Here is a 23,820-nt window from a genome sequence, read left to right on the forward strand (position 1 = left end):
TAGCAGATCTGACACTACTCCAGTTTGACACTGCACCAGATTTTACAACTGAGAAGGACAGGGAAAGTTTTATTTTTAAGAGTTTACTTAACAGTTAATTATTACTCAGCATTGTTACAGTTTGTAAACTGTTCCAACCTCTTCTCCAAAGCTGCAATCCGGTTCAATTTTGGAATGATGGATGATTCCAATTTTTGGATGAACATCTTCCCCTTCTTATCAAACTTCTTTCCAAATTCTATCTGGCTAATGTTTTGTACAGAATTGCAGAATGTAAATTATTTGCAGAAAAATATTTTGATTTAAATTAAAAAAACAATCAAAATAATGCAAAAATAAACATACGTTTGTAAAGAATGCCTAATATTATGTAAACCACTTTGTTCAACCAGAATTGCTTGTAAATGTGTTTTATGAATAAATCAGAATTTGAACTTGAACATGAATGCTAAAAAGCTAAAAAAAAAAAAGCTAAAAGTGCTACCGCCAGACCCGGAGATCAGCTGAATGGATTCGAAAATGGTAAAACTCAACTGTTTAACTCTAGGGGAGTTGGACAATGAGCCTATTTTCAAAAAAAGTGGAGTGTTCCTTTAAGTTAACAAATGTATATAATTTATTAAAACCAGCCTGAATTTTTCAACAGTTTTATTCTATATTACTAGAGTGCTACACATAATTTGGTATTTTTTCTCTAAACATTTCTTCTATATTCAAAATTGAGTCAAAAAACAAACTTCTGGAAACATTCAATCTGGAAACATTATATGGTGATTATATCATGTTTATATGCAATAGTATATTATATGCTTATGTTCAAACAGTTTTTTTTTTTTTTGTAGCGTAGTGCAAATGCTTCCTGTATTTTGAAAAAAGATGTAACATACCCCTCTGAAATTGATATTGATTTTACTGAGCCTATCACCTCTGATTGATTGAGAAGATGACCTGAAAAAACAGGATAGATTTGATTTGCCTCAAAGGCATTCAGGCTTTGACCTAGCAATCAGATTTCAGATCAGGTTAATGCTACATTCATCAGGTGTAATGCCTGGACCGTCTTCTCTAGAATGTGTTCTTCTGTTTTGTTGTCTGAGAGAGGCTTGGTGAGCATTTAACAAAATAAAAGACTATGAAATGTCCTCCAGCACTGAGGAGAATGCTTACGAAATAGTTTTACATCAGTTGATGATGTAAAGACCATCACAGTAATACTTCCCATAAAGTCTGCAAAGGTGTAAATCAGTTATTTTAATAACATTGTTAATTAGGGGCCAAGCACCGAAGGTGCGATGGCACCTATTGTATCCGTTAGCGTACTTTTTCTTCCGCTCTGGAAGTCTATGGCAGCCCATAGAACCGATTGCGGGAAAGTTGTGAAATTTGGCACACTCATAGAGGACAGTCTCATCATTAACCACAGCAAATTTGGAGTCTCTAACTCAAACTCTCTAGCGCCACCACTTGTCCAAAATTTAAATCATTTTATGCTAATAACTTTTGAACCGTAAGGCACAGAATCAAAATTCTTTTTTTCTCTGAATCCTTGGCTCATGCCGAGTCAAATTAAGTCCAAAATTCAAAAATCGTATGGTTCCGTTTTTTTTCTATAAATTTTTATTCGTAAAACCTACTTTTTCGAACTCGTCCTAGACGGGTTGTCTGATTTTTACCAAAATTGGCTCAGATCATCTTCAGACCATGGTGGCAAAAAGTTATGGAATTCAAGTTGATTAGTCGAACCGTTTTCGAATAACACGCAAATGAATTCTACGAAAAGCCCGCAAAAATGTATGTGAGGTTATATCTCTGCAACGGTTTGGCGTATTGAGACCAAACTTGGTGTGTGTCATAACAAGCATGACCTGAGGCTACCTGCAGTGTTTCGGCACAGTGCCACCTAGTGGTCAGGAGATATGTAAAATGGCTTTTTTTGCTTATAACTTCTGAATGGTTTGGCCAAAAATTACAAAACTGGTCTCTTCAGATTTGGTGCATCATGCTGAGTCCAACCATATCCAATTTTCCCATGTCAGCCATTTTGAGTGTCGACCATATTGAATTTTGTCCAAAAATGCTATATTTTACGAATACATTGACGTATCGTTACAAAACTCGGTATGTGTCTTCGGCACCATGCCCTGACAGTACTCAAAAAGTTTGGATGTAGCGCCATCTTGTGGTCAAAAGTTATAATGAAATTTAGAAATCTGCTTATAACTTTTGTTTTAATTGGCCTATTCTAATGAAACTAGTCTTGATATATTCCTTAGATCATGCAGAGATCATTGATACCAGTTATGCCATAATTGGATGAACTTCCTGTCCGCCATTTTGATTTATGTTGAAAACCTACTTTTGCGAACTCCTCCTAAACTGTTTGTCCAATTTTCACCAAATTTGACTCAGATCATCTTCAGACCGTGCTGACAAAAGTTACGGATTTTGTGTCGTTGCTTAGTAGGAAACGGTTTTCGTTTAGCGCATCAACGAATTTGCTGGATGGATGCTAAACTGCAACTGAGGCTGTATCTCTGCAGAACTTTAACATATTTGCACCAAACTTTGTATGTGCCATTGTCACCTCACACTGACCACACCACATCAATTTGGTAACAGCGCCACCTACTGGTCAGAAGTAATATACCATTCATTAAACATTAATAATGAAATTTCCAAAAATGCTAATAACTTTAGTTTACAATGGCCTACTTTAATAAAACTGGTCTTGTTATATTCCTTGGATCATGCCAAGAACACTGATACCAATTATACCATAATTGGGTGAACTTCCTGTCCGCCATTTTAATTAATATTGAAAAACTAGTTTTTCAAACTCCTCCTAGACCGTTGGTACAATTTTCACCAAATTTGACTCGGATCATCTTCCGACCATGCTGACAAAAAGTTATGGTTTTCATGTCAATAGACAAAACGATTTTCGTTTAGCACATCAACAAATTTGTTGGAAAGATGCCAAACTGCGTCTGAGGCTGTATCTCCACAAAGCTTTGATATATTTACACCAAACTTTGTATGTGCCATTGTCACCTCACACTGACCACGCCACTTCAATTTGGTAACAGCGCCACCTATTGGTCCACCATTTTGATTAATGTACAAAACCTACTTGTTTAATACACCATTCATTAAACAATAACTGTCCTGAATTTGAGGCATAGACAAAATACAGCACCACTGCAAAACATGACTCTGAGGCTGTATCTCTGTAAAGGTTTGACATAATGACACCAAACTTTGTGTGTGTCATTGTCAACTCACACAGAACACATCACATCAATTTGATTGCCACCTATTGGTCAATAGCGATAACCCATTAAATCATATTATTAGTGGTTGTATTTATGATTTTTCAGCCATTCAAATGATATCATCCTAAAATGGCTTTAATTACTCGTTGTAGTCGGTCTGCTGCTCCTTGCCGCGCTTAGCTCCTCATTCTGCTTCTTATGTGCTTGGCCCCGCATTTGCTGCTTGCAGCTATATTTATATTTTATTTTTCGGTTTTCATTTTAATTTTTGTTACAATTTTAGTAACTTTGTTGTGTATTATTATTATTATTATTATTATTATTATTGTTATTAATATCAATTATGTCTTAGTTTTTGGTTTTAGTATATTTAATTTTTTCATCTTAATTTTTTTTTATTATTATTATTTCAGCTTAAAACTGTTGTAATGTTTATTGTATTAGGAGTAATTAATTTCTGGTTTTAGTTAACTGTAAAAATCTCAGTAAAAATGCTTTATAATATATTTATTATTTGGCCTTCTTAAAATAATGTACTTGCTCTCTGCAATACTTGATTCTGAGTTAGTCACCACATGCTGAGGTCAAACATTTTTGTATAATGACCACTAAAGTATTTTAACTTCCAATTTGGAGGAAGGAAAGATGTGTCATAATAACTGGACTAAATCGGACTTCTACGACCACACAGCAGTTTCCTCCAAATGACATTTTAATGCCTCATTGTCTTCTGTCATTATTTTGCTTGTGCTGGGTCTGTACATTAGCCGTACATCCCAACAGGGCAATCACAGTGTCTTCAAGCTGGTGTGTTGAAGCTAATGTTGTGCTGGTGGGGCTGACCTGGCTGACCCTGTGATGGTCAGAACAGGAGTGTGGAAAGGGCAGGAGTGAAGTGCTGGTCCGGCAACACCCGTGGCACTTTATCAATCAACAGTGGCATCTATTCCAGCTGGTGCCACCTGGCCTACTCCGTCAGTGTCAGCGGTTATTTCAAGGCACTGCCAAAAGCAGGGACTGGATATAGCTGCTGGCATGCACCAGGATTCCGTCATGGGTCATTAGATTATTGGAACGGAGACTGTTTTCAAAATTATTATGAGAGGTGCTGGGAGTATTTGTGTCTTTTAGTATCCGACATTCTTATTTAATTATACAGCAGCTAGTAGGTAGGGTTACAGCAGCTAGCCAGAGTTGGGTTCACGTCACTGCCCTTGTAGTTATTGAAAGTAAGTTTGTTCATTGGAGACATAAGACCAAAAATGTCCTGTATTTATGTATTTGTTCGTTTGTTCGTTAAGATGTGTACAAACAAGGTGTTATCACAGTATACTCGATAGTTACACCGCATTATATTTTTATGCTATTAAACTGAGTTGTTAAGATTAAACATTAAAAAGCTTAATGGAATCAAAGTTTTTAAAAACCATATGAAACCAACATGAATGCACATTTCATAGAACTTGGCATGTGTTTTAAACTAGATTTTCAAAACACTGTTTCCTTTTTTTTTTTTTTTTTTTTTGGACACTCTTTTTGTGATCAACCCATAAGCAACTTGACACACAGTGACCCCAACTAGTGTTTGTACATATAAATCTAACCTACAATGTGTTAGTCAACAAAATAACAAAGCAAGTGTCTTGCAATTAATTTGAACTAAGATTGTGAATTAAAAGCTTAAATTTTATGTGATTAATTAAAATATGTGATGCGACCGAGGAAAACCCAACACATGGTGAATTTTTTTTTAAATCTTCTTTAGGTTTTGATGCTATATGAAAGCTGGATTCAAGCCCTTTCCAAAACTGTTTTTTATTTTGTCCATAGCTTGAATGTAACAAAAGCTATCTTAAATTGTCTGATAGCTATGATTTTCAGGAATGCAATTTTGAGAAAACCTGGTTTAAAGTGAGACAGTTTTCACTTTAATTTTACAGGTTTTACTAGAGCTGTCAGGAGCACTGTACTGCATCATTACACAAACAGACTAATGTTACCCTGAAGAGGACAGTTTTCCGTTGTTTATCATGGGCATAGTCTCTGAAATTTTGATCACCCCTTAGTATGTTTAGATAGCCCGAATAGTGTACATTGTAGAAAAGCGAGCACAGCGCAACTGTTTGCGCACTGTGCTTATAACAGTGTTATCGGACTCCTCCTCTTTAGTAACTTCATTATCCGATCCTTTATCTCTGGATGTGAATAGTCCATTATAACGTCGTTTAGGGCACTGACGTCACCAAGATTGAGCAGATTAAGATGAGAAAAATCGTTAGGTGAACAGCTACTTCAGACTTTGTTGTTCTCTCGCAGTCTCGTTTACACAGGACTGGTGGGGAATGTGCATTGACCACCTTTAATAAATATGTTACATGGTTTATTTTGATAGGTTAACTATTTTTGTAGTGTTAAGAGAAAGCCCCTCCGCAGAACGTTCTAATTTCTGCTCGCTGCAATAAATCGCCATTTTTCTGCACTAAACAATGAATTTTACCAAGATATTTTCAGAGATGATAGACAAGATGTTATAGAATGATAATTTAATAAAAACCTAATATTGAAAAAATAATTGACATTCGACCTATTTTTCTAATTTCCTGACAAAAAAAATAGCAGCGCGACATCCAACAGGTTTTCCCAGATCGCATCACATATATGTATTCAACATCACTGCTGTTCAAATGTAATTGCTGGCTTGTTTGTCAATGTGTGATACAGTGATTGTTTTGTGCAAGCATTGCTCTAATCACTGATGAATTCCTGCCACTAGACAATTATTACTGTATTCAGCACAGTGTAAATACTGTAATTTTGTGATTGCTGTCCATAATTAAACCAGTTTAGTCCATGTCTCTCTCTCTCTTAAAGAAAGTTCAGTGAGCATGGGCAAGGTTAACAGCTTTTTGTGATTACGATTAGGCCATTATAACCCTGCCACCTGATAAGGTAGTCCTGAGGGCCATGCTCCCCATATGGCCGCCTAAATAACATCTTTTCTGTGCGGGTGGAATTATCAGGATCCCAACGGGCTCCAGGCAGACTGAATAAACAGCTGGTTGATAAGAAACCTAATTTAAACGGCTGTCTTTCTCCCTTACCAGTGTACAGTTGGGGTGCTTCCCATTTCGCTGAGGCTTTATTCCAGATCAAACGTGCCAGGGTGCTGGGAACACCAGAAACCCAAGGGAGCGTAATCGTTTTATCCCACCAATTTATTTTAAGATGATAACTTTGGTTGTTGAAGAAGGAAAAGGCTGAAAACGGATGTACTTTGACAGATCAACCGTGAAAAAAGGAAAGATTGCACAAGGCAATTTGCGTTTTTGGTTGCGAGGACCAACTACTATTTGAAAAAGGGTTTATCTTTTGGTTGTTTAAGCCTGTTATCGATTGTTAACGTTCAAACAGCAAAGACATCGCTTGTGAAGCCCAGGCGACACTCCATTTGTGTGCATTTCAATGCTAATTGGATTCAATTAACCCTAGCGCTTTGGGCAGACTTATGCAGACAGTCTAAAATTGTTCAGTTAATAATCACTCAGTTTTGGACAAATATGGAGGTGGGATGAGAAGACTCACATGATTAATAAGACAGATGGAATGTTTTAGCACCAATTAAATTCCATTCAGGTCACTGCACAAGTGAGACAAATGGACATGGTAGGCTGACCTGATGCAAATGAGGTGTGACTGCAGACGGTGGTAGCCGTCATCTCGAACATGCACACTGTCATACAGTGCTGTCACTCAGACCTATATATATGAAAAAGTATTGCAAAACCTGAGCATTACACCAACTTCAGTGACATTGCAATTGCGGAGTCTATGTATTTAGACTTTTGTAGCTATAATAACTTCCACGCTTCTTGGAAGGTTTTCCACGATGTTTTGGAGTGTTTCTGGAGTGGGAATTTATGCCCATTCGTCCAGTAGAGCTTTTGTGATGTTAGGTACCAATGTAAGGCCTGCCTCATGATCTCCTTTACAGTTCAACCCGAAGGTGTTTGATGGGGTTTAGGTTAAGGTTTTACCTTCACTGGAAATAAGAGGCCTAGCTCAATTCCTGAAAAAACAGCCCCATACAATTATGCCTTCTCTACCAAACTGTCCAGTTGGCACAATGCAGTCAGATAGGTAACGTTCTTCTGGGATCCACCAAACCCAGACGCGAGCGTGCCAAACAGGAAAAACTTTATTTGACACCTGGCATTGTACTGGGTGATGTGGGACTTGCATGCAGCTGCTTGGCCATGGAAGTTTGAAACTCCTAAGCTAAGCTCCTTTGTCTTTGCTGCTGACTCACTCTTTTGTCACCATCAAATGGCATAACAATGTAACCTGTACTGAAGTCAAAATCACCATCACTAACATCATCATCACAAAACTCAAATGGAATCACAATTCCTTTGCATTTGAATTTCTGATGCCTTGCATGGAAAGCTGTCAATTAGTGTCAGGGGCGGGACTATACTATGGGGCATGTTTGTGTTGGGAGGTGATGCCACTCACAGATGATTTTGCTGAATGCTGAACTTTCTTGGCACCTTACAAAATAATCTTTTTTACCCCAAATACAGTGATTATCATCTGCTAACAAAAGTCACAACGGTACACACAATAGGTCAGTATTCACTATTTTATTAAGGAATAATCACACAATATTTCTTTTTTGTTTTAATTTTAATAGTAACTTTGTTTGCCAAAAAATAAAGTTGGCTTATTTTTCATTTGATTAAATTATAAATTAAATTCATATTTTATGCCTTCATTTGATAACCATTGTAGAAATATTGTAAAAAAATAAGCTTTAATAAATTAAGTTGTTTTTATGCATTCAAATAATTAGACATGATTAAACGGAAACGAGAACAGAAACAGTAAACAAGGTAAAAAAAAAATAAAGAAAAAAAAGGGCCCTAAGCATGTAATTTTTGTTCAACTTTTAATAAATTGATGTTACATTATCTAACTTTCATAATTTTAATTAATTAGATTTGCTTTTTGATTAATAAAATGTAATTTAACCATTAAAAAAAAAAAGTTCAGAAAATTAAAATGGAAAAAACTGAATCCAGAAAAATTAAGATGGAAAATACAGAATTTGGGGGGAAAAAAAAGAAAAAAGGAATTTGGGAAAAAAAAAAAAAAAAAAAAAAAAATCATTGAGCCCTTAACTTGTAAGACATAGGAAATAGTTGCAAATGGACTTTGCTTTTTCATTTGAAATTTGGCTGTCACTGTACCTTCCTAAAAGCGAAAACGCAACTGGTAATGCAAGATTTGCAATTGCGTTTGAATTGTCACAATTTATGTGTCCACATATGGAAAATGCAATTATTTGCAATTTGCAATTCCTTTTGAAATTTGTCCGGAATATCCTTTTATAGCTGTGTTTATCTGATTAAAAATTACATACATATATATATATATATATATATATATATATATATATATATATATATATATATATATATATATATATACATTGTGTGCAGAATTATTAGGCATGTTGATATTCTGGTCATATTTTTTTTCCAAACACATTTTACCAATTCCAAACCACATCAGTCTTAGTAACTACTGTTAATTTTGTATTTAATCATTTATATATGATGTATAATTGTCCGTGAAGGCTGGAAGTGAAAAACTCCTTATATTCAGGTGTGCAGGATTATTAGGCATGTTTTCGTTTACAGCTAAAATGAGCCAAAAAAGAGATTTAACCCAGACTGAAAAGTCCAAATTATTAAATGCCCATGAGAAGAATGCAATACTAATGCATTACAAGAATTTGCAAAGGTAAGGCTTGACCATTGGACAGAGAAATGCTTGTTGAGTCTGCATGGTCAGAAAAAACAGGTGGAGAAGAAAAGATGGATGTTAACTGCAAAAGAATTAGGAATTAAGGTGAAGAATTAGGTGTGACACCATCAGGAACCGTTTAGTCTCCAGCGCCACCGTTTTCCAGAACTGCAACCTACCTGGAGTCTTCAGAAGTGCAATGTGTCAGGTTCTCAGAGACTTTGCTTGGTAAAAAATCCTAAAAAATGCCCCTTACTTAATAAGAATAACAAGCTGACGTCTTGTGAAATAAAATGAAGACATTTTTTTTCAATGCTTTAGAGACAGATAAGTTGAGAGTGACTCTTGAAGGACAAGCATCACATCCTCTTGTGCCTCTGATTCAAGAATTTATCTTCCAAAATCTGGCAGTAAGTTTTGGGAGTTCATGTTTAGTCTCTTATCCTGAAAAGTCTGACTTGCAGAGATGGACTAAAATGAACTCCCAAAACTTACTGCCAGATTTTAGAAGATAAATTCTTGAATCAGAGGTACAAGAGGATGTGATGCTTGTCCTTCAAGAGTCACTCTCAACTTATCTGTCTCTAAAGCATATAAAAAAACTGTCTTCATGTATTTCACAAGACGTCAGCTTGTTATTCTTATTAAGTCAGGGGCATTTTTTAGGATTTTTTACCAAGCAAAGTCTCTAAGAACCTGACACATTGCACTTCTGAAGACTCCAGGTAGGTTGCAGTTCTGGAAAATGGTGGCGCTGGAGAACTGGAAACGGTTCCTGATGGTGTCACACCTAATTCTTCACCTTAATTCCTAATTCTTTTGCAGTTAACATGCATCTTTTCTTCTCCACCTGTTTTTTCTGACCGTGCAGACTCAACAAGCATTTCGCTGTCCAATGGTCAAGCCTTAACTTTGCAAATTCTTGTAATGCATTAGTATTGCATTCTTCTCATGGGCATTTAATAATTTGGACTTTTCAGTCTGGGTTAAATCTCTTTTTTGGCTCATTTTAGCTGTAAACGAAAACATACCTAATAATTCTGCACACCTGAATATAAGGAGTTTTTCACTTCCAGCCTTCACGGACAATTATACATCACATATAAATGATTAAATACAAAATTAACAGTAGTTACTAAGACTGATGTGGTTTGGAATTGGTAAAATGTGTTTGGAAAAAAAATATGACCAGAATATCAACATGCCTAAAAATTCTGCACACAGTGTATATATATATATACACTTGACTGATGTTGTGAATTAAAAGCAAGTTATAATGTTTATTTTTATAACTTTTGTTTTTAGAATTCTTTTGTTGGACAACAGGTTTAGAAAGGCTTATCACTGCATGTCATTACAATAAAAGATGCTCTGCGTGTGTTTATTTTTCAAATATAAGTGGGGAAGTGTTTCCTCATTTCAGCACGTAAAATCGCGGGCACACATACAACAAATTCCGAGAGAAATAAAACAAGGAAGTTTTTTAAATGCAAAACCGAAAAACCGCAATTTCCAAGCGTTTATTAAACCGTGGATGTCGTACCGAGCGGTTCGATATTATATTGAGAATTGTGACATCCCTAATATATATATATCAAGCTATATCACATTGTATAAAGGGTAATTACAGTTCCATGAACAGCAGTAGCTTTGTTGATTAGCTAATATGGTAACACTTTCTATGAAGTCCATATTTATAATACATTATAAGGGTATTTTTAAGGCATTATAATGAATGCATAATGCATTATAAAAAACCTTATAATATGTTATATCTTCTTATAAATAATTATAACAATTATGATTATAATGCTTACGCATTTGTGGTTATAACTTTTAAGATTATGATTATTTATAACACAATGAACACTATATTAAATATTATTTTACATTTATAATGGACTATTGTAACAGTGTGAGTGAGACGAGAGGCGAGCGGATCCAAGTGCAAGCTTTTATTAACAGGATGAGACAAAAACATGGTCGAACAGGCAGGGTCAAAACAGTAGCAAACAGGCATGACAAAGGCAAGACGTAGGGGTAGTCCGTGTAGCAGGCGTGGGTCAATCAACGGCGAACATAATCCATAACGGGAGCGAGACGAGGGAATAATCCGTGAAACGAGCGAGAGTCCAGTAGGCAGGCGGCGAGACAGACGAGACGAGATGGCCAGGCGAGAAAGCTATACACGGGGAAACTAGGGAACTCAGGAACAAGGGAACAAGGGAACTAGGAACTAGGAACAAGGGAACTCTAACAATGATAATAACAACAACAATACTCCGTCAGATACAGAGGGAAAGTCCGGGGCTTTTATAGCACGCCTGATTGGTCGCAGGTGCTGACCCAATCAGCGCGCTGGATGACGGGGAATGTGGTCCGGGGTGTAGTGCAACAGTCTGAGCGTTATGACTAATTAGAGCGACATCTGGTGGTGAGCGGACCGCAGGTCACCGACCAGATTCATGACATAGCCCCCCCCCCTCAAAGAGCGGCTTCCAGACGCTCCAACAGAACAACAGTCCAGGGAAGCGGTGGGGCGGGAGCGAGACAGGGTGAGGGTTGGAGGACCAGGTCCATGTGGAGGAACGGGTGACTGAGGCAGGACCGGCAGAGCTGGAGCCCACCAGGGCGGAGCAGTTGGAGCTGGAGACCTCCAGGGTGGAGCAGGAGGTGCCGGAGCCCTCCAGGGCAGGGCAAGAGGTGGAGCAGGAGGCGCAGGGGCCCTCCAGGGCGGAGCAGGAAGCGCCGGGGCCCTCCAGGGTGGAGCGGGCGGAGCTGCAGCCCACCAGGGCGGAGCAGGGAGCGCATGAGTCCTCCGGGGCAGAGCGGGCACCTGCGTCATGGACTGGGACCTGGGGAGAGCAGGGACAGAGGAGGCAGACAGAATCAGGAGAGAAGCAGAGAGTTCATAGGTTGACGCTGCCTCCATAGAAAGTTCTACAGCCGGAGCTGACACCTCTGGAGGCATTGGCGCGGCTTCTCCGACGGAAGAGGCCTCTGGAGCAGACTTGTGGTCAGACGAGATCTCTGGAGCAGACTTGTGATCAGACCGAACCTCTGGAGCAGACTTGTGATCAGACGGAACCTCTGGAGCAGACTTGTGATCAGACGCAACCTCTGGAGCAGACTTGAGATCAGACAGGACCTCTGAAGCAGACTTGAGATCAGATGACACTTCTGAAGCAGATTTGTGAACAGACGAGATCTCTGGAGCAAACTTGTGATCAGATGAGACCTCTTGGGCAAACTTGTGAACAGACGTGACCTCGGGAACAGACTTGTGAACAGACGTGATCTCAAGAGCAGACTTGTGAACAGACGTGACCTCAGGAGCAGACTTGTGAACAGACGTGACCTCAGGAGCGCAGTGTGCAGCCCACACACACCGAATGGCAACCGCCATTAAGGGAAGAGGAGCGGCGGGTGGCAGGACCTCTTTAATGGAGGATTTAGAAGGTGTTAATGCCACTGCGATGTTTGCTGCCCTCACTGACACTAGTGGTGGGTCCAGCACGCTGGCCATCATGATAGGCCGTGACCTTGGGGTGTCAGACGAGACATGGCGAGGCTGACGGGTGGTCTGACGGAATGTGACTAGGCTCTGGGCCGTCGGACGGGACGTGACTTGACTCTGGGCCATTGGACGGGACGTGACTTGACTCTGGGACGTCGGACGGGACGTGACTAGGTTCATGGAGATCAGCTGTGACTTGACCAGGCTCGTGGAGATCGGCTGTGACTTGACTTGGTTCGTGGAGACCGGCTGAGGCCTGACTTGGCTCATGGAGACCAGCTGTGGCTTGACCTGGCTTGTGAAGATCTGTAGTGACTTGACCTGGCTCATGGAGATCAGCGGTGACTTGACTTGGCTCGTGGAGATCAGTGGTGACCTGACTTGGCTCGTGGAGATCAGTAGTGACCTGACTTGGCTCGTGAAGATCAGCAATGACTTGACTTGACTCATGGGGATCAGCGATGACTTGGTTCATAGAGACCAGCTGTGACTTTGCTTGACTCAGGAACGACAGCTCTGACTTGGCTTGACTCAGGAACGAAAGCTCTGACTTGGCTTGACTCAGGAACGACAGCTGTAACTTTGCTTGACTTGGGAGATACAGCTGTAGCTTTACTTGACACAGGAACAACAGCTGTAACTTGACTGGACTTAGGAAGAGCGGCTCTGACTCAACACAGGAAACACAGCTTTAACTTGACTTACCTTAGGAAAAGCAGCTCTGACTTGACTTGACGCAGGAAACACGGCTCTAACTTGACTTGACACAGGAACAGCAGCTGTAGCTTGACTTGACTCTGGAACAGCAGCTGTAGCTTGACTTGACTCTGGAACAGCAGCTGTAGCTTGACTTGACACTGGAGCAGCAGCTGTAGCTTGACTTGACACTGGAGCAGCAGCTGTAGCTTGACTTGACTCTGGAGCAGCAGCTGTAGCTTGACTTGACACTGGAGCAGCAGCTGTAGCTTGACTTGACTCTGGAGCAGCAGCTGTAGCTTGACTTGACTCTGGAGCGGCAACTGTAGTTTGACTTGACTCTGGAGCAGCAGCTGTAGCTTGACTTGACTCGGGAAACACAGCTGCGACTGGACTGGACTCGGAAACTTGACTTGACTCAGGAAACGCAGCTGCAACTTGACTGGACTTGGAAACTTGATTTGACTCAGGAAACGCAGCTGCAACTTGACTGGACTCGGAAACTTGACTCAGGAAACGCAGCTGCAACTTGACTGGACTTGGAAACTTGATTTGACTCAGGAAAGGCAGCTGTGACGTGACTTGACTTGGGAAACACAGCTGCAACTTTACATGGCTCAGGGGTAGTAGCTGTGACGTGACGGAGCTCCGTCTTTGCTGCCATTTTGTGAACAGGCTCCGCCGTCGCCGCCATAGCATGAGCGCGCTCCGACGTGGCCGCCATTCCGCGTGCGGGTTGCGCAGCCGGCATCACTGAGATGTTGCGTTCCTCCTCCGCGACACCCACAGTGAAAAATGAACCCACACACAGCAAAGCATAATCCAAGAAAGCAGCCAGTGATGAACGCGGACCCTCACATCTTAGTCTCACTTTTAGAGGCTCATTAACGCCATCACAAAAAATTTCAATAATAATACAGTCCGGGAGAGCAGAATAGTTTGCTATGGCCAGAAATTCACGGATATATTGCTCGAGTGTACGTGGTCCTTGCTTGAGTCTAAACAAAATCCGGGTTGTGTCCATACCTGTAGATTGTCCGTGGTGAAAGCTGCTGGATCCTGTTGTGACGGAGTATTCTGTAACGGTGTGAGTGAGACGAGAGGTGAGCAGATCCAAGTGCAAGCTTTTATTAACAGGATGAGACAAAAACATGGTCGAACAGGTAGGGTCAAAACAGTAGCAAACAGGCATGACAAAGGCAAGACGTAGGGGTAGTCCGTGTAGCAGGCGTGGGTCAATCAACGGCGAACATAATCCATAACGGGAGCGAGACGAGGGAATAATCCGTGAAACGAGCGAGAGTCCAGTAGGCAGGCGGCGAGACAGACGAGACAAGATGGCCAGGCGAGAAAGCTATACACAGGGAACTAGGAAACTAGGGAACTCAGGAACTAGGAACAAGGGAACTCTAACAATGATAATAACAACAACAATACCCTGTCACAGACTAGGGGTGTAGTGCAACAGTCTGAGCGTTATGACAGGGTGAGAGCGACATCTGGTGGTGAGCGGACCGCAGGTCACCGACCAGATTCATGACAGCTATATATCTTGACAATGTTTATTTAAGATCTGCACAGTATCTTACTACATCTTTTAAGTGGTCAGGTGTGGAGTGTTATTTGAGTGTTCCCTGTGAGGCTAATATTAATTTTGATGTGAGCTAGACAATAATTTAAACTGAAAAAATGTTTATATGTTAGGTTACATTTTATTTTAAAGCTCCTCTTAGTTTACTGACTATAGTCGACTATAAGCAACTTTGCAACTACATGTCAACTAACTCTCAGAGTATTAGTAGGCTTATGTTAAGGTTAGGGTAGGTAAAATGTTGATGTACTTGCAAAGTTACTTATAGTCAGTTTGTCTTTTGGGGAACCATCGAAATAAAGTGTTAGCACATATTTAGCAGACATACTACTAATACTCCTATGACTGCTAGTTGACATAGTTGCAGAATTACTAATAAACAGGTGACTAAAGAGTAAAAATAATCAAACTGATATTACAGTAAAAATAGTTCAAGGCAAATGTGTCATATTACACATTCATCTGATCTAATATCTGATCTTATGGCTGTTTGAAAAAATATAATTATTAAAACTATACTTATAATTGGTCATTGATTGCTTTAAGTAAAGTAGCATATGAAAGATGGCAAGATATGAGACTTATAATACATTATAACTATGAGAAATATAATCCATTGTAACTTAAGTGAATGCAACATGTTCACTGTGTGTCATAAATCATTATACATTTAAGCTATAACTACAAATAAGTAAATATTATAATATATTAAAACTGTTCTTATGAATATTCATAAGATGATATAACATATTATAAGGTTTTTTATAATGCATTATAAATTCATTAAGAATACCCTTATAATGTATTATGAATGTGGGCTTCATAGAAAGTGTTACCGCTAATACATCTTAAAATGAACCTGTGAATGTCTGTGTGTGAGCATGTCTTCGCCATTCAAAATCAAAGCAAACCTTTACATTTTATAATGCTGTCTTATTGCTCTCTTTGTAGTACGTGCATTTTAAAAATGTTTTCCAAATGAATCCTGGACTCCCGCTCAAAATTATAAATGAATGTAACGACAGCTACAAAAAAATGCAACAATAAACCCTCAAAGCTGTTGTTGTTCCATCGGATGACAGCTGAGCGGAATCCTGGAAAATAAACCGTGGAACTTTGACCGTTTACTCGTGTGTGACTTGTATTAACACATTTGGTCCGTTTAGAAACTTTGCTGTGTAAAAGCGAACCGCACCAAGAATAATAAGCAACATTGTAATAATTTTAATCCCCGTTTTGGAACAAAGCAATTGATCTACAGGTGTGAAAGCACCCTAAGTTATGTTAAGACTATGTCTTAAGTACTAGTTTGACCAATTAGCAGTTAGCCAAAAGGTAATCTGTCTTGCTTTTTTAGATTTAAATTACACCGATCTACCTTTTTGTCACTGACTTTAAAAAGTTATGACCTGTCTTGAAAGAAAAAAAAAGAAAAAAAGATGACTTTTTAAGGCTAGTCAAAGCAGCCACAGGACTGACGTTGCCTATTCCTGTACTAATATATAGCTAACAGCATCTTTTGCAGGAGTAGACAACGTTTTAGTGTCAAACTGAATTTCGATTTAGTTTTTTAAAAGCAGCAATTTTAGAACGATTTCTTCAGTTACTGCTTTGACTATGGAAGGAAGCACTAAGACATGTAATCTTGGTCCTTTCAATCTCCTTTAGTTTTGATGGATGTTTGTCTTTGAATGTATATTTGAGCTATTTTTTAGAGGCTCCGGATGTCAAGTTAGTCTCTGCTTCATTGTCAGAGCTTTTTATGTTTCCCTTTCTTTTAAATCCATGTCTTTGCTGGTGAACATCAATGCCATGGTAGTCTAAAAACAGAATGACATGACAGGGTAAAAATCTTCAGGTAAAATGAATGTGCAACGAAAGTCACCTACTCTGTCTTATCAGAGGAAAAGGAAAGAATAATAACAATAGTCTTACATGAACTCACCAAAAAAACTGATTATTGTAGTTTTGTGAAATTATGTATTATATAAAATAGTTGTTAGGTTGATATAATAAAAGTGAGGATGCCAGGACATCTCTTATCCTCCGAATTTGTGTTCTCTCCACATACCCCGAAGCTTATTAAAACTGGTGTAAACAAACTCTAATGTTCTTTGTTTCACTTCTACACCCTCAGGCAAAGCCCCCATAGTTCCCCAAGACTGCAAATAATCATATATAGAGCATATTCAAATTAGACACCATTGCTTTCTTGATGTTTTGATAACAAGAAAATTGACATGCAAAGAAATATAACATGATTTATTATTGGCACATTGAATGGATTCTAGTAGTTAATATGTTGCAAATAACTGTAAAGTATACTGCTCTGACCCAACTTGGCATGTTGCATCTTACTGTGTGAAATGAAACTGCCACTCTTTTCATTTTTTCCAGCTCTAAGATATTTGCTTGGTATTTTTCCAGCTTTTTTCCCCCTTAGCAAAACATCACTCATCATGAAATGAAAGCTTAAAGTGAAGGCCTGTTTATTTTAGAGACCTTGTCACAAGTTTTTTTTTTTTTTGCTGTATTTTCACACTTAAAATGATTTGGTAATCCTCTTGTACCACTGTTCTCTTTTGTGCAAAGCAATAAGTCCAGTGCATTAACAAAGCCAGGCAAAAATACACTTAAAAATGAACTTATTCTGGTTAAAATACCCCCTGGATATGATACAACACACTATGAATAATCTCAGAATGAATTAAATAATAGACCACCATGCATTTTTTTTTCTTCTATTAACTAGCATGCATATTACAAAGCGTATTGGCTGTTTATTAGTGCATATAAAGCACATATTAACACCCTATTCTCCATTACCATAATTAAGATCCCCTAATCCTACCCCATACCTAAACCCCATACCTTAACTACCTTACTAACTATTAATGCAGCAAATGAAAAGTTTATTGAAGCAAAAGTCATAATAGTGAGAACTGGACCTTAAAATAAAATCTATCTGTCTGTCTGTCTGTCTGTCTGTCTCTACTATATGGGGCCATATACATGTAGTATGTACTTAAACTTAATTTTATGAAGAAGTTTCAACTTTTTTTTGTTTTAAACATCTAACATCTATGGCAAGTGATGCTATAAAATGTTTACATCTAAGTTTATCTGTCATATCTGTTACCTACAGGTAGTATTTTCAGTTTAGGAAGAAGAGCATTTGTGCCTACTTTAAATATATACAAATGCAAGTGACTGCAGGTGCGGAGGGCCGGTTCTACATTATTGTGAGGGAAATCTCTCATCCCACCATGCTGTTGCCTCCACACTGAACCTACATGCAAATGAGCATCTGTAGAACCTTAGATAGAGAACATCCTATCTAAATCCAATTTGGCAAATGCGTATTTATCAAACAAGGCGAGAAGCGCACCTCTGTTTGCCAAGCCAGCAGTAGATCCCACTTCATAGCATCCTAACCCTGCCTGCTTGTATGACATTTGGCGGGTAATCTATGCCATTATTGTTTCTGCAAAGCTGAGTTTTATTCAGCACTGTGTGGCTCAACATGGTGTTTGCATAGAGCTTTGGGTTTTTTTTTTTTTTTATTCTCATTTTCCTCAACAGGTATTAAACACCTTGTACTGTCAGCTTTACAAAGGGTAAGCAAAACAGGAAGATTATTCCACTTTGCTTGGAATATTATGTAAATATAAGGACAAGATGAATTAGGGTGTGAAATCTATCATGAATTTAAATTGTCATAACTGAAATGGTACAACGTGTGGGCTTCGTGACTGTATTTGAACAGAGTGTTCCCTCAGGGGAAAAATCAGAGGCCATTGACTTTGTGCCAGAAGGGGCCAGCTAATTTTCTGCTTGATATCACTTGCATTATTGCAAATGGCATCGTCCAAAAACATACGGTTACTGTTGCGAAGTGTTAAAATTTGGAAACTTCAGCCGATTTTCTGAATTGTACTAATAAAGTATTGTAGTGGATTTAGTGTTATCATCTCCTAAATATAGTACATCATCTTGGTTAATTTTCATTAGTTCTCATGTTACATTGCAGTTGCATTGTAATAATAATGAAAAACCGAAGGTGCTGAAGGATGCCAAGTATACTCTAAAATTAAATAAATAAATATTCTTGCAGTACATTTACTATTTTGTTTTGGCCATTCGCAGTTCATGCCATCTCTTATGTACCCATATTTTCCTGCTCTGAATGTGTGGCATTATCTAGAGTTCTGTGTGACCCTGGATACTTACACACAACAAAGCCTTTGACAAAACAAGCAGTAGGCCCACAGCACACTGAGGCTTGTTGATGTGAGTCCATATTATTCAAATGCCACAGCCCACTGGGATCTTGCTCTTGGGCTTGTATTAATTCAACTCCCTTTGAGTTGCATAGACTCTTTGTCTCCATAACTCTGTGTTTGATTGGGGTCTGGCCTATGGGGCGTGTAAACCCCCACTCGGGATGGTTGTTCCTCCCTAACCTAAAGCTCTTCCAATCAGAGGCCCTTTCTGTAGCTCCAGCCACTGTTCTGTGTCCCAAAACTTGTTGACTTTCAAACAACTCCAGAGTTTTAATGAAGGTCCTTAGTGAAGACAGCACCAGCCTCTGTCTGTGTTTTATTACATGGCAGGACGACAGGGCCTCAGGTCTAACAGGGAAGGGTCGTGTGGACGAACAGGTGGGCTATTACTGCCTCACAATCCCCCTGTGCTGAGCGGACGGCTACTAGGTCATCCAAGGCCAACATGGAGGGAGAAAAGAGTGAGTGTGGCTGTTTTTCTCTTTAGTTTTAATTATTGTGCAGGATCTGGCATGGTCACCATCTGGGCAATTATTAAACATGGGTACTGAGCTGTGACTTGTTAAGTATATTTGTGCTTGACATAATATATAAATATGGTTAGAGGAGCAGGCATGTGTGTCACAGCCCTTAATTTATCCCTTTATTCTACTGTATACAGTATGTCACAGAAACAAAAAGCGATAATCCAGAAACCTTCAACCTTTGCTTTTTGTTTTTATTGTCTTCACCTATAAGATGCAAAGTTTGAACTCCACTTTAATAAGTTCATGTGTATTTTGTATGGTAAAGCCCCTTGACAAACCATCATAATTCCAAAAAAAGTATTAAGGTTTCCACCAAAATATTAAACAACACAAACTTTTTTCCAATATTGATGATGATGATGATAATAATAATAATAAGGCTTTTAGAGCACTAAATCAGCGTATTAGAATGATTTCTAAAGCATCATGTAACTGAAATCTAAAAGTACAGATTAGCCATCATAGAAATAAATTACTTTTTAAAATATGTTAAAATAGAAAACAGTTGTTTTAAATTGTAATAATATTTCACAATGTTAAGGTTCTTACAATATTTATTTATTTTGACAAATAAATGTAGCCTGTGTGTGTATAAGAGACTTTAAAAAAAAACATTATAAAATCATCCAGACCAAAAAAAAACATTATAAAAACCATCCAATTTTACATTTTACCACAACATTTGAATAGTACTGTACATATATACTGTATACAGTATTGTGTATATAATAGAAAATGTTTTCAAAGGGATGACCAATTGCTTCCCATATCTTTTGTTGTTGATGTCAAAAGTCCAATCATACTCTGATGTATTTTGGCACAAACTCATTTGTCACTTGGCAGAAGCAGCCTAATTAAGCAGATGCCAACACAGTCTATTTGTCTGAAAGTCTCTTGTCCTCAAATGCCGTGAACTAAACTGCAGGGTAAAATAAATATGAATAAATAGTTTAAGGACTTTTTTTGTATATTTTTGTGTGATCATTTCAATTTTTTATGGTGTTAGTCAGTTCTTGATATCTACTCAGTCCAGCAACCAATTCGATCATATTACGAAAAAAAGTGACCAGAGGACAGTGTACACAGGCCAGTGGTTAGGGGAATAAATCAGAAAGGTCAGGAAATTTGAAATACTGCCGTTGTTTCGATTTGGCAGGACACAAGACAGTGCAGTGGCCACTCAAGCTTGAAATGATGTTTCCTCCCAGAGCTAGATGCTTGCATGTCCCATCCACACTCACTGTAGGTTAACAGCAGTATTGTGTGTGTGTGTGTGTGTGTGTGTGTGTGTGTGTGTGTGCGAAGGAACATCTCTGTTTTATGCAAGATTTCAGCATCTTCAGGCCTGTTTCCTCTTACTTTTTTTCCACAAAAGATTCCTATACCTGGTCATATTCCATGCCTCATGAATCAGATGTTCTTTGACATTCTCTGGGGTGAAATTAATTGTCATGAGCTGAAATGACGCATATTTGATTTGTAAACATTGTTTGCTTTCATTATCTCTAGAGAGTGAGCACTGCATTATCAAGAAGACAAATAATAGTCTCAAAATGAAAATCATTACAGCAGCTTACTTTGTGACTCACACCTGATTCTTGACTTTTGTCAGAATATCTTTGTTTGTACTCTACAGATGAAATAAAACAAGCAAATATGACATAAGGGAAAGCAAATGATGAAGAAATTTAGAAGAAAACTATTGGGTGAAGTATCTATTTAAGTTTGCCACACAGTGAGCCAAAACAACATGCATCTGGCTTATGTTCCATCATGTTCATTTGATAATAAGAACTCACATTGCTGGGTGATATAGCTAATGTAGCTAAGATGTAGCAAATATAGCTGAGATAAACAGCTAAGATTATTTATTTATTTAGAATGTGGGTAAGATGAAAAACTAACTTATAAAAATAAAGCTAAATAGGCTAAGAAATAAATAATACAAATCCATAAAAAACTGAAATAATAAAAACGATACTAAAATAACACTGCACTTACAAAAAGTCTGTAGAAATATGACACAATGTACCATGCTAATATCAAGGAATTTTCTGCATTGTGTTGAAGGAATGGAACAGGTAATTGTCAGCCAGGACATTATCATTATCATGATTTTTTTCTTCTTTTTCTTACTTACAGCGTTTCACATCTCTTGACAGCAAATTTACATAACTTTTCCAGGAAATTTTCATATTTCCTGGATTTAATGTTTGAGGGAATCATGCATTCTGCTTAAATACACAGTATGAATGCTATAACATGTTAATATGAACAATAAATACACATAGCTTACATATGTAGGGCCTCATTCATGAAACACGAGCAGAATGACTTTTTGTGTAAACTGTAAATCGTTCGTAAAGCCCTTCTGACATAAACTTTTGAATTAACTTTTGAATTCATGAAAATGCCATGAAAATTTCAATCAGTGGAGGAGGGGTGGGACAAATACTACACCGACCAACCATCCTACTTGTACAACGACCGAACAACAATGGAGAAGTTAATATTGCTGTATACTTTTTATATTCAGTAATATTCTTTAAATGAGATACTAGTAATACGTTATTGTCGTGGATCATAGCAACCCAAAGCGTCTCAGCTGGAAAAAACGCTGTGCCACCAAAGAGTTCTGAAGCGCCATTTTCAGAAGGGCACCCAGCATTTTTTCAGCTGGCTAAAACACTTTGGTGGATACACATTAATTGAATAATTATTCTAATTATTATAATTTACTCATTTATTTTCACAAGTTTCATGAAAGAGGCCCATAGAGTGAATGCTGTAACCTGTTAATATGAGCACTAAAATAAATACACACTACTTACATTCTGAAAAGGTGCTATATGGATGCTTCACATCCTTGGACAGGGATGTAAGAAGGGAAATGTTTTGTGATCAGGATGACAAGGCAAAGGGACTCCACAGGCATGCGAGGCAGGAGAAGTGATGGCAGGAGTACTTGTTTGGCCTTGCAGAATTAGAGCGGAGTGAAGCGGCTGCACGTCTCAGGTTCTCCTTCCACTTTGAATGCTGTGCTGAACGCTGAGCACATACTCTGGGGGTTTGCTTTTGCATCTCATTAGAAGCTCAAAGAAAGAATGAGAGAAGGAGACGACCAGCTGTGCCAGGAAAACAATCAACATGAACACTTGTCGGGCTAAAAAATAAGTGGATCTATTATTTGTTATTCAGATGGAGAGATGACAAGTATTGAAGGCATTGCAAATTGCTGTAGATTTGTTCCATAGAATGAGGTTTATTTGATTAGAGATTAGAGATTAGATAGAAAATATACATTTTTGTATACTTGTTCTATATACAACATCATAGTAGCATTATGTTTCTGTTTCAATAATTATGATATTGTTATACTAAATATTGTCTCGGGTTACAACTGTAACTATGGTTCCCCAAGAGGGAACTAGACACGCTGTGGCGGGAAAACATCAGAGTAATTGTGTCCTGAAGCATGTGTGAAATCAGTCCAATGGAGTGGTGAGATCATGGATGGGGTAACATAGAGACCAGGAAACTTAAAAGCGCATCTGGAACAAACAGCATTAGCTTCTGTTAGCTTGAAGCAAGTTGCACACAGGGATGCAGTAAGGTGGGGGACGCAGGGAGACGCAGCATCTTGTTCTTTCTCGGGGAACCATGGTTACAGTCATAATCATAATCATAATCATACAGTATATAATCAATACAGTCATAGATGTTCTGTTCCATTTGTGGTGGAGTTGAGTACGCTCTGACCCCCAAAGGAGAAGGGAGGCCAAAGGATTCAAAAGCGAGGGAGATCAACTATCTACATGCTCAATGTCTGACTGGTTGCATAGAACTCTTTCTTAGGTGGACCAAGGCATATGAACAACTGATCAGTCTTTCTCCACAGGGAAGCTCTGTGGACATAAGTGTCCAACACTTTCACATACACTAAATTAAGTTTCTGCTGGTTTGGATGAGGTGAGGGCAGAGATAAGGTAGAGCCCATCCCTAACCCTTTTTTTTTTTTGGTACATTCATCTGTGAGACTCCACCACCTCAAAGAGTGCCCACCGGGAGCAGAGTGTTCACAGCAGCAGCTGCTCACAATGAAGTCAGTCAGCACCTTGGAGAGCTGACC

The 23,820-nt window shown here is 38.5% G+C and overlaps 1 protein-coding gene across 3 annotated transcripts in view; it reads left to right on the forward strand.

Moving 5' to 3' along the window:
- sgcd (sarcoglycan, delta (dystrophin-associated glycoprotein)) overlaps nucleotides 1-23,820 on the forward strand; it is a 238,869-nt gene that overhangs the window by 36,835 nt on the left and 178,214 nt on the right. Inside the window, exon 1 of one of the 3 annotated variants that reach the window (XM_051092719.1) lies at nucleotides 19,459-19,625. The exons of the other annotated variants lie outside the window; for them this stretch is intronic. Coding sequence (XP_050948676.1) covers nucleotides 19,488-19,625 — 138 coding nt within the window. The 5' untranslated portion in view covers nucleotides 19,459-19,487. Of the gene's footprint in view, nucleotides 1-19,458; nucleotides 19,626-23,820 lie in introns of those variants that run through there. 3 annotated transcript variants of the gene reach the window in all.

This window comes from Labeo rohita, chromosome 21 (genome assembly GCF_022985175.1).
Source record: "Labeo rohita strain BAU-BD-2019 chromosome 21, IGBB_LRoh.1.0, whole genome shotgun sequence".
Taxonomy (NCBI): Eukaryota; Metazoa; Chordata; class Actinopteri; order Cypriniformes; family Cyprinidae; genus Labeo; species Labeo rohita.